The sequence below is a fragment of the Erpetoichthys calabaricus genome, chromosome 4 (genome assembly GCF_900747795.2).
Source record: "Erpetoichthys calabaricus chromosome 4, fErpCal1.3, whole genome shotgun sequence".
In the NCBI taxonomy this organism is placed as follows: Eukaryota; Metazoa; Chordata; class Cladistia; order Polypteriformes; family Polypteridae; genus Erpetoichthys; species Erpetoichthys calabaricus.
In genome coordinates, this window is record NC_041397.2 from 252,797,403 (window position 1) to 252,810,244 (window position 12,842).

General features: G+C 37.1%; 1 protein-coding gene across 1 annotated transcript in view; it reads left to right on the forward strand.

Annotated features, from left to right (window-relative positions):
- The window catches only part of rev1 (REV1 DNA directed polymerase), a 225,400-nt gene that overhangs the window by 149,478 nt on the left and 63,080 nt on the right, over positions 1–12,842 (forward strand). The window contains exon 6 of the mRNA XM_028800617.2: positions 2,151–2,872. Coding sequence (XP_028656450.2) covers positions 2,151–2,872 — 722 coding nt within the window. The remainder of the gene's footprint in view (positions 1–2,150; positions 2,873–12,842) is intronic.

The window sequence follows — 12,842 nt, forward strand, 5'->3', positions numbered from 1 at the left end:
TGAAAGTTCTTATTCTAATGAAGGAACCCTTTCAAGATTTGCAATATTCTGTCATCAAGGTTCTAGATTATAAACAGTCAACCTATAAAGCAGTTCTTTGCTAAAATTTAAATACTATGTTATATTGCATTTTTTCAGTTATTGTGTGGAGTCTACCTTACGTATAACTGTTAAAGGCTGATTAAAAGGCTTTGATTAAAACACAGTAACCTTTAGTGTTTTTGGTACTTTTTTGTGCAGTTTCTTACTTCCCCCTGCATTCAGCTCATCTCAAGTGACTGATGTAGAGGAAATATTACTACAGTACATTTGTGATGGTTAAACACATTGTCAGAAATAGATTTACTTTGAGGCTTATCCTTGATTAATTAATCCAAGAAAGTTGTAGCACAATTTTAGGAGTAGAAACATAAGGTTGTATAAATGAGCATTTCATAATACTAAAATACATTAAATGTTTAGTAAAATCATCAATTGGGCAGAACGGTGGTGCAGTGGTAGCACTGCTGCCTCGCAGTAAGGAGACCTGGGTTTGCTTCCCAGGTCCTTTTTGCGTGGGTTTCCTCCGGGTGCTCCGGTTTCCTCCCACAGTCCAAAGACATGCAGGTTAGGTACATTGGCGATCCTAAATTGTCACCAGGGTGTGCTTGGTGTGTGTGGGGGGGTATGTGTGTGTGTGCCCTTCGGTGGGCTGGAGCCCTGCCTGGGATTTGTTCCTGCCTTGTGCCCTGTGTTGGCTAGGATTGGCTCCAGCAGACCCCCGTGACCCTGTAGTTAGGATATAGCGAGTTGGATAATGACTGACTGACTAAAATCATCAATAGTTCATTTTTCAGAACTAGCTTACCAATGACCCCAAGAAGCCAATATCAAAACAACAAAACAAAGGGTAGGACCCAGCACTGAAAGCCAATTTTCTTGCACTAAAGTCATTCACATGCACGTATACAGTATGTGGCCATTTAGAGACGGCCCACCTCTTTTGTATTTGCATTGATACTTTGTCCTTTAGAAAATGCTTTTATAATGATTATTTTTTAAAAATTTTTCTTCTTCCGACCCTGTTGAAAATAAAATATTTCATCCTCTATATGACATGTGATTTGTTTTCCTTTTTTAATAAAGTAAGTTTATGTAAACTGCATTTTGGAATGATTAACTAAAAGGATTGTGTTATTTTTTAAAATACTGCAAAAGACCTTAATGCACAAATAAGACTCAAAACATGAAATAATATTGTTAGTGTCATTTTAGCATATCTACAAATGAGTCAGTTGTTCTAAACTTTGAAATAAGGGAATATTTTTGTCAAAACCTTACTAGCAAATATTTTTTTAACATGTTTGCAAAAAACAGTGTAAAATGTAATTGAACAAATTAATGGGACAGTCTTGTTTCCAGGTTTCAAAACTTGGCAAGAAGAGTTTTTATTGTAGTGAAAACACAACCCCAACTCCTCTTTTGTATCCATATAGTTTTTTTCCACATTGCACATAATGACCAAAACTCTTTTAACTGTAGAAAACTGAAATTTTTGTTATTTCTTACCTTGCCTAACTATAATCATCAAACACATTTTGTACGTGTTACTTTTGAAAAGGTGATCCCCAGTAATATTCCTCTGTTGGGATTATGCCTTCTATTTTCTTACACTATGCTCCATAAAAGGTGCATCAAAATGTGTACATGTAAACTGCTTTCTGATGTCAGTGTAAATGTAATCAGAATTTTATTTTATACCACAAATGTGCTTGTCATGCGCCCGTGACTTCACTGAACACAATGACTGAATCTAGCAGTTAAGCTCCCACTGGCTTGCTGTTTTTTTTCTCCATTTATGCAGAACCTCACACTGTACTTCCTAGATTTCTGTACTTGCCAGAGGACATACACAAATATGTGTCTTTGTCAGTACTGATCTTTTAATTTGCTTAAAGGCCTATTTAGAACTGTAAGTGTAAACAGCCTTCTACAGATATGATCTATTTGAACATGTGTAAATTGTACAACATTCAAGTTAAGATTTAATTGAGGCAGTCAGTTTTCCAATTGTTTTTTACCCAGTTGACAAGGATGTTGCTGCTTCATGATTTTGTGTGTTTTCACTGTTAACGTTCATAAGTTTCTTATAATATTTTTTCATTTTTTAGGAATGGTACAGCAAAAAAGCTACCAGATATTATGAAAAATGTCACAGTTAAACTGAATGGTTGGAATGGCTTGGATAATCTGGAAGAAGAGGAAGAGTTTGAACTTAATGAACTGGAGCCTATATCTCCAGTACACTACTGGAATGCGTTTAAGCATTCCCAGAACCCGGCCTCCATTGCTAATGGCCACGCACACAGCTCTAATGGTGCCTTAAAACCACTGGAACAGACATTGCATCCTGGAAGGACTTCCATTGGCAAGAGCCCTTGTAGTCTGTTGAGTAGGAAGGACGTAAACAAAGAACTTGGTGAGATGAGAGACTATGGGGTGCAGCAGTACAGTAACCAAAATGCAGACACACACTTGAACTTGAGCTGTCCAGCAGACCCGCCACCTTTGCACAGTAACATTAAAGTGAATGGTGCTCACCACATTAGTGTTCAGGGCCCCTCGCCTTCAAAAAGCACTTATGAGCCTTGTCATAAGCAGGCTGCTCCCATGTCTCCTCCAAGTGCTCACCCCAGGACAACAGACTCCAGCTTTATATCTGAATTCTACTCGCACTCCAGACTGCACCATATATCAACCTGGAAATGTGAGTTCACTGACTTTGTAAATAACCTTCAGCGACAAAGCAACGGCTTTTTCCCTGGCAAGGACAAGCTGAAAAGACTGAAGAATGGAAGGGTGTGCCAACCTTCCAGTGACACAGGGAATACAGGTACCTTGCTGGGGTTGGGGTGTGCATTATAGGTTTCTACATAATGATTTCCAAAGACTTCAACAGAGATTTTATTTTACTATATTTTCTCATTTAGCTATATTTCCGGACTACTTTGGGGTAAGCTGTGCTGTACTATAATTTTGTTTTGGGGGTATAGTATGATCAGTACTGACAGATGCCAATTATATCCCATCAATGACCGTGTGTGGTTTTTAGCTTTGGAGTTTTGCTAAGGTTAGAGATTCCTATTGTATTAACTGTTAACTCTTTCTGTTAGCTTTGTTTATTGTGGTAGCAGTATAACTGTGATTGTTGAAAATAATACTATAGTCACTGTATGGGTTTATAATATGAGAGGGAATACTTACAGTGTCAATATATAAAGTTAGAGTTTCAAAATTTTCATTCTTGTTTGGCATATCAGAATGGAAATAAGATACAATAAATGTTGTTTGTTAAATTACACATTGTTACATGCAACAGTGCTCAGAGTTGTACATTTGCTTTGGTATAGCAACTTGCCATCCAAACATTCCAATTTCTGGTCAGGTCTGTTGATTCTTATTTTTTCAGAATAAAATCAACAATTCTGATTGGTCTCCATTGTTTGGTAGGATATCTGAAAGTAAAGAAGGAGCTTTCAAAATGTTATGTTATAAAATGACATGTTAATATCTCAACTCTGGATATTCCATCTCCTCCTGCTTGGCCATGTGCATTTATTTTTCTTTTGCTTCACTTTCTGCTTGCTGTTGTCTGCAAAAGAAGAGATGTCTCTGTGATCACAGTACTCAGTTTTTGAATGTGTCAATTTGGTATTACTGTGACATCTTAGAATGTGTCCTGGGTTTCAGTTATTATAGTTATGAGGGTTTGCATATGCGTTTGACTACATTCTTGCTGATTACTTTATTGCTGTTAAGCAAAAATTAGCTTACTGGCCATTGTTGCCCCCTTTGTTGAAAGCCTCATGCTAATGAATCTTTTTTTTTTATCAGCAAAGCTGTTTAGAGTTTTATGAAGTCACACTTGGGAAAATGCAACACTGCTTTTGCATAAGTCAGAATGGTATACTTGGTGAAAATCTCATTAGGTGCTTCACCCTAACAATAGTTTCTATTACTTTAAATCCAGGTGTAGTTAGGATTCTGTCGTGGGAGTGTTTGAGTATAGACTGGAACAATTGTCTGACTAAGAAGGTCATCCAAGGGAGTAAAATACCAAAAGATTATTAAGGACGATGTGCAGCTAACATTATGAAGGAATGTGATGAGTTAATATCGCAATAACCTTAAACACATACTTTTGTGTAGTGCTAAACCACAAAAAGTTAGTTACTCATTAGTGAGCCTGTGAAACTTCTGACCTGTAGCCCATGAGAAATCTGTGAATGAATTATATAATTCAGCTTAGCAGTGTCTTTTTTAAACATACGTATATATGGGTACAATTCAAGCAAAGTCATTTTCAGTGACAACCACAATAGCTGCATTAATATGGTCTTGCTTATCAGCTCGTAGTTTAAAATTTCCTTCGTTCTTAGGGTTTTTCTGTAACACCCTATGTGTATTTTCCTGTGACCTCTCTGGTTTTCTTTGAATTGTGTTACTCTGTGTATAAAGCGACTTGTGATAGTGTACTATGTGAAAGGTCCTCTTTAAAAATAAACATTGATTAGTACTTAGTTGGTTTTTCCAAATCACTGTTATTTTGTTTTATAAATTATTAAAAAAAAGCATGGATTTGTTTTCAACTTGGCCCAATTTTTTATAATGTATCCTTAAAGTGGAAAGAGATGTGTTTCAATAGGTTTTCAAAATTTTAAAGTGTTTGCACAAATTCTGTAATCATTGGATTGCCTTTCTGTTTTTGTTCTCTTTTTTTGTTTTTTCTCTCTCTCTTTACACTCGCCCCATTCACTGTGCACAGGAGTCTTAGTGAATGGCTATACAGTGAGCTGTCAGTACCTGGGCACTTGGATTACACAGTATTAGTAATCTGATAAACTGCACTTTGACATCAGTACATACAGTGGATTGAAAATGTTTTCAGACCCCTTTACTTTCTACATACTTTATTGTGTTGTGGATGTAATTTTTAATAGATACATTTGTCGTTTTACTACATAAATCTACACTCAATAACCCAAAATGATAAAGAGAAACATGTTTTCAAAAAGGTTTACAAATTTAATAAAAAACTAAAACTGAAGTCTCTAATTTATATAAATATTGAAACTCTTTTCCGTGTCACTACAAATTCTGGTCAGGGGAATCCTATTTGCTTCCATTTTCCTTGAGACGCGTCTAAAACTTGAATGGAGGCCGCCTGTTATGAACTGAATAGATTGGACACTGTTTAGAAAGGCGCACACCTGTGTATATATAAGGTCCCACTATTCACGCTGTGTGTCAAGACAAAACACCAAACTATAAAGTCCAAAGAAGTCTCAGTAGACCTCTGTGATTACATTGTGGTGAGATATAGATCAAGGCAAGTGTATAAAACTATTTCTAAAGTTTTGAATGTTTCCAGGAGCACAGTGGCCTCATTGTGAAGGGGTAGAAATTTGGAACCACCAGGACTCTTCCTAGAGTTGTCTGTTTGACCAAACCACAGGGCAAAAAGGGCCTTGGTCAGAGAGGTGACTAAGAACCCTATGGTCATTCTTGACAGAGCTTCAGAAGTCCTCTGCTGAGATGGGGGAACCTTTTAGAAGGATGACCATCTCATCAGCACTCCATCAATCGGGTGTTTGTGGCAGAAGCCATTCTTGAATAAATGTCTTGTGACAGTCCGCTTAAAGTTGGCCACACAGCATCTAAAGGACTCCAAGAACTTGAGAAGAAAGATTCTCTCTTTTGACGAGATAAAAGTTGAACTCTTTGGGCAGAACTCCAAGCACTATGTCTTGCAAAGACCAGGCACTGCTCATCACTTGCCTAATACTATCCCTATGGTGACTGTCCTTAGGTTGTACAAACTTAAACCCCATAGTACTAATGTGGAGAAGTCTGATGATGACAGTTTACAGATGTTTCCCATCCAGTCTAATGGTGCCTGAGAGAATCTGCCAGGGAGAACTGCCCGAACCCTTGTGTGAAAAGATTGTAGATACTTACAAGACTCAAAGCTGTAATGTCTGCCAAAGCACTAAATTAAGGATCTGAATCCATTCATGTAAGTGAGATTTCCATTTTTAATTTTTAATAAATTTGCATACCTTTCTCAAAACATGTTTTCATTATTGAGTTTAGAGTAATGGTAAACCTATCCATTTAAAGTGAAATCTACAACACAATAAAGTGGGCAGAAACTGAAGGAGTGACGGGGTCCAAATGCTTTCTGAATCTACTGTACGAGGGTTGTCTGGGTTCCGCGTGGAATCACTCGAAATAAGTAGCCAAGGATTTTTTTTTCTATTTTTCTCATGTACTTCGATCCTTTTTAAACTTTTTCCAAGTATTCACCGCCAACATCAATGCACTTTTGGGCTCTTCTGACCCACGCTGCAAAACACTCGCGAAAGGCTGTCTTTGAGAGGTTGTCCAGCTGTTCTTTGACAGCTGCAATCAGTTCCTCTCGAGTTTTGAAGTTGTGGCCTCACAGGGGTTCTTTCACCTTCGGGAAGGTGGTGCAAGATCGATTGGCCATTGTTGAACTTGTCAAGGAAAAACTTGCACCATTCCACGTGAGCTTGCTTTTGTTCCACAGTCAGCAGCCTTGGAACCCATCGGGCACATTTCTTTGTAAAGCCAAGATCTCGTCGAATGATGGTGTCGACAGCATACCGGGTCATCCCAAGTTCCAGGGCAATTTTCCTGATGGTCACATGACCATCTTCTTCCAGGAACTCCTTCACACGATCAGCATTTCTGCCATCAGTCGAACTTCGCGGTTTCGGTTCACGTACTTCATAGTCAAAGTTGAAGTGGCCTGTGCTGAAGCGCTGGAACCACTTAAAAACCATCGTCTTCTTTGGAGCATTCTTCTTGAAGATGCGAGAAAGTTTTTGGCAGCACTCTTTAGCTGTTAAACCATCAGAAAAGTCGTAAAAAATCATCACTCGAAAGTCACGCACGCACGGAGTCGGGAGCTTCGCCGCTAGCGCCGGCTGCGCACTCTCAGTTTGTTTGCTTCTCCTGTTCATTCTGAAGGAAGAGAGGGAGCAAAACATCTGAACAAAACATGCAACCACTTGAATGGCTTGCAGGAAGGAAGGAGGAGGAGAATGAAATGGAAGGTGGTTATTGTTTGGAAGGAGTTTCCTTATACAAATCTTTTCTTTGTAAAATTGTAGAGATGGTGGATTTCAACATGCTGTACATATTAGCGAGATCGGTCACACAAACGCCACTCTCATATTTCCACACAATTTCCTTCTTCGTTTCGATTGTGATTGCTTTCTTTACCTTCGTTACCTTTGCTTCCTTCCTTAGCAATTATCGGAGTAAATTATATAAATCACTGCACTGACCGAAATTACGTCCACAAACACATGTATCTGGGCTCCAACTGACGCTTACAAAGGCTCTCAGCTGTTTGTTTACAATCACACAAGCGGATACACGTGACCGCATTTGGGTCGTAAGGCAAGATGTTGCTCGTAAATTCAAAACAAAAATTTTGGTCATAAAGCAAGTTGTTCGCATGTCAGGCCGGTTGTATATCAAGGGTCGACTGTACTTAAAAAAGCACGAGCGATATGTCCACAAACAGATGTAGAAAAACCAAAATCCTTCTGGGCAAATGTTATGCGAAAAGACAAAACCCAGAGAAGAGTTCTTTGGCAATAGAGAACAGATGATGTTAGACTGTAGGCTATGAAATGAAACATATAAAAAGAACTATAGCCTACTTACAGTTAAATTTGGTGAAGTTTCCAGAATTTTGCTCCCTCATATGCTGTAATTCTTGAACATATTAAGAGAATTGTTAAATCATAGAATTATGAGGGCATTTTAGCATGGAAAATACTACCCAATGTTAGAAAACTAGGCATGCTCAAAAATCATGGGTCCTCTAGCAGGACAGTGACCCAGAACACGTATCCAAAAGCACAAAAATAGTAAATGGTAATGTGAGGAGAAAAAAAAACTACATGCATGCTAAACTGACATCTTTTTGTTGTATTACTTTGGACATTCTGTTACAATATTCTGATGCTCAAAACTTGGTACATTTCCATTTATTTCTGAAGATACTGTACATGATATACTTAAAATGCAAGGGTACCAATAATATTGACCAAAACAAAATCACTAAAGCAAACAGAAATCATATTGTAGGTTTTATGTTTTTCTGACTTTTTAAACATTCACCCTGAGCATTACAAAGACAAGTTTCTGGTGCATAAACAATAATAAATCATCCATTATCTAATCCTGTTTGTTTGTCCTGGTAGCAACTTAAAACCATCCCTAGAAGGGGTGCCTAACAAACAGTGATTGTGCAATAAAGTAGACCACATTTAGAGAACTGTGGGCAATTCTTGGAATTAGGCTACAAAAGATTTATCATCTCCAGCATCTGTTAAGAAAATAGCTACTATGTGCTTCCTTGTAATAAATGACATGCACCTTTTCAATAAGCTAAGGAAAATTAATCTTTTCACGAAAGACATCATGCAGACCTCATCCAGGGTTTGTTGTAATTCAGAATAAAGTAGGTCAGGATTTTACCCATAAATTCATGAAACTTGCAGTTGGGCAAATAGGTGGAAAATATAGGAAAGTAGATTCTTTGTATAAGCTAGAAAGAACTTTCTCACACTCTGAAAATTAAAAAAAAAAATGCCCAATAATAAAGCTAATGCAGATAGCCTTGTTTATAAAACTTGGTGCGTGTGATACCTTATCAACTGGCAAATCTAACGATTTACTTAAGCAAAACAGACTGTTGTTAATGGCTTTACTTTGATCTATGTATTTTTTTTGTAATAATTTTGACATTGTTGTGCTAACATTACAATACAGTACATCACTAGAAAAGGAAGAGGATCAGAAGGCAGGCAGAAATTGTTACAGAGAATTTAAAAATAAGATACAAACTCAAAACAATCAACGTAGTTAAAGCAAATTCAAAATGAAGAGCCAAAAACTTGTCAGCAAAGTACAAAGAAAACTTAATCAAAAACACCTCAAGAATCTTATCCATAATCACAGATACAGATGTGATCTTTAATAATGATGTTTTATCCCATCCCCTCACTAATTTCTCAGCCCATATACAAATTGTGGCACAAGCAGATAAACCAAAAACCAGTGTAATCCTCTTATTCAAAAACCTAATAGAGAAGAGAGAAACTCAAAAAAACCTGTGCAGAAGGATCAGAATTAAATAGTAGTGAAACACCAGTGTAACAGGCATATGTCCTTCTGCATGCATTACTGTAAGTGGTGGTGTTGAGGCTTCAGGAGCACTTTTACTTTAGTGCTACACTGTGTTTTGTGACTGCTTTATTAGGGTCACCTTCCTTTACCATGCCTTTGACTATTTAGTAAGCAACAGGAGTTGTATGAGAGCACACTTTGCTGTGTACAGCCTGTAGGTAGATGTCCAGTGATCATGTGCATATATTTCCAAAGAAGAATGGGACAGGCTAAAGATGAATGCACCTTGAAGTACAGTATTGAAGAAGCTGGGTGACCTGGCAAGAATGTTTCAATAACAGTAGTCGTTACTGATGGGTATATTGAGAGTGTGGCATCACCCAAAAACATCCAGTCAGTGGCAGTTCTGTGGTTTAAAACAAAGAGCACCCACAGGCCAGTATGCAACAACTGTGTAACACATGGGACTGATATGGGCCAGCATTAATACACCACACTTTTGATGTGTTTTCAAGTTTCTAGGACACACACGCACATTGGGGACTTGTTTGGAGTCGCCACTCCACCTAATACTGTAAGCTGCTATTTACGATATGAGGAAAACATACATGCAGACACCCAGATTGTGCCAGCTCCACACAAGCAGTGACCAGTTTCGGATTCAAACCCAGATCTGTGTAACCTGAAACCTTAAGCTGGGTAAGCAGCAATGCTAAACACTGTGCTTTCTGCGGATAGGTAGGTGTGTCAAACTGCCAATCCGATGTAATCACGCTACCCACTACCCAATGTTCAGCAATCTCAATCTTCAATTCAGTTATCGGCATATTATCCCAGTGATACTGCTGGTAGTTTCTCAACATTTTCTAAGCTTTCTTCAAAATAATTTAATCCATTTCCCCAGTTAAGATTCTAGCAGTGAGTAAAATGACCAGACATTCTCTTTTCTTTTTCATGTCCTCTTTTTGAGGAAACAAATCGGTAATTTTACAACCAGTGAGAACTTAAGTTGTAATAAATGTAACTGTCTTCATTTTTTTTTTTCAGATGTTAAAACTTGTGTTAGAGGGGAAAAAATAAGGTTATACTGTATTATTGTTTTTTCTTTGTCATTTATGTTGGAGAAATAGCAAGCTTGCAACTTTTTAAAACATTTAATGAGACATTTAATTAAAAAAAAAACTTTAAATTGATCATACATTTTGATTAGAAAATGTAACATTATTTTGGAAGCATGTCTGGAGTACTGATTAAAAACACTCTTCCATATCCTGGAAAATCAGTGAATTCACTCTCTAGCTGGGAGTGTCCCATACTTTCTAACCCGTATTACATATAATGTAGTGTCAATCAGTCCTGCCAGTCCAGCCCAGTTGCTAGAGCTAGAAAGCTCTCCTTTTAATAATTTTTTACTTGGCCCAAGATTGATGATTTTTCTTTCATCATCCCAGCAAGTAAAAGCCTCTCCTGATTCATGTTTCTTGCCAAGCTTTCATTCAGAGAAACTTCTGAAAATGCTGCATGCTAAACCCTTCTCCTTTATTTTAAAAGTATTAAAAAAGTGAATATAAATTGTTAGATTGTGTGCAGCAAAAATAGTTTGTCTCACGTTCCTATCCTGAACATTCATGTTTATTTAATGTTTTTAAAGAGGACATTAGTAAAGCTGGGAAGCACAGAGCTGAGTACAGACCAGTGATTTTCACCCTTAAACAAGGCCCATGTGTGCAGTGACCTATTTGGCAAAGAGGCAGAGCACTGCTGAGGCCTCCACTGGGCTGGATGGCAGCCAGGAATTGTGTGAAATGCTCAGCATGTAGTGTAGGTTCATGGTAGGACTTAAATGCTAAAATATGCAAGAGAGACTTGCTTTTCTAAGAGCATATTGCTTGATACAAAAATGTATCCCCCAAAGTGATAGAACATAATGTTTTATTAGACAAGTATACACCTTGCTACCCTAAAATGGACAAAGGTTGGACAGTCACTGATTTAAATGTCACTTCAGAGTCTAGACACTGCTTAACACTTAGTTATAAGGGAAAGTCTGTCTCCTTTGGAGATTGTGTCTACAGAGTGAAGGGAAGTGACTGTGACAAACAACAATTTGTTTAAAAATTTGTTCATATAACAATTTAACGTACACCACATGATCCATAAGTTTAAGGTGGGGAACTAGATAAATGCTTTTAAAGTTGTGTGCTAGTTGCTTTCAAAGGTTACTTGTTTACTGGCATGAACAGTTTACAAAATCATAAACCATTGAAATAAGCTGACTTTAAACTTGTGACATGTGTATTCCTATTATAAACTCACTAGGCCTCCTGTAGGTCACGATGTTCACAAAATATGCATTACAATATGCAGAAATGTTATAATGTGAAAATCAAAATTAAGTTTCAGTGAAACAAAATGAAGAAATGTAAAAGTTTGTTCAATCAGAAATACAGTCAGGCCCATATATCACATAAACAAATGTCCAGCAGTTCAATAGAACTTGCTACAGCGTTAGAGTTAGTGGACAGCGTGGTCTTAGTATATATTGTTTGTACAAGCAGAGGCTCCTGGGTTTCTGTAAAGTAACTTATTTCAGCTGATACCTAATGGACCAATCCCAAATTTACAAAAAATGTACTCTATCAAAAGCTTTTTCTACATTTAAATACACTAAAATTTCTGTGACTTGAGGAAGTGTACAGTACGTCCAACAAACCACAAATATGTCATGATAGCTATTTGCCTTAAATAAATCCAGCCTTGTCTTGTGATATTATTATAGGGAGCACTTTCTTGATTCTTTTGTCCCAAACTTTAGCCAATACCTTGCCATCATTATTTATTGATGAGATTGTTCTATAAAATGGCCAAAAACATCTTTATTTTATTTTTGAAAAGACATTGATCATGATCCTGGAATAGTTTGAGGGTAAAGTATGTTTTTGTTTGTTCAAGCATAGCAAGTAACAGGTGCAAGGTTAGCAGACATCCTTGGTAACATTCCGCTGGATAACCACTGAATTTCAATAGCCCACAGGGGTTTATCCTTTTCTTATGCAGCCTGTGGGCTAATTTATGGTAATTCTAAATTGTCATGGAAGGTATTACCATGAATGTCTGCTTCATTACACTCTGATATGTATATTATTATTATATTTCTTATGATTATTTGTGCCAGGACTTGAAGGATAATTGATCTTTTAGCTCCTGTTGTTAGAAGATTAATATCAATTTTTAGTGACCTTTTTTATATGGTGTATCATTTGGTGAATTCTTTGTCAATTTAGGACATTTTAGCAGTTCTAATGTCTGTCTAGTTTTTAGTTTATTTTTATGAGTCCCAAATGATATAATTTGTCCCCTCAGATGGGATTTCAACACCTCCTAAAGTGTTCCTGCAGATATATCTGAATATGCATTGGTCTCTTTGAAAAAGTCAATTTGAGTAAGTTTAGTCAATTTCAGAGGTAATAAGTTTAATAAAGTCATCATTCACTAGAATTAAAAGGTTCATTCACCAATAATATGTTGTATCAGTATAGCCTCATGATTTAAATTCCAAACTAAGGAGAACAGGGATGGTGATTGTATTATATTTGCAACATTTAAGAATGGACAAAAAGGTGTTGCCAATGCAG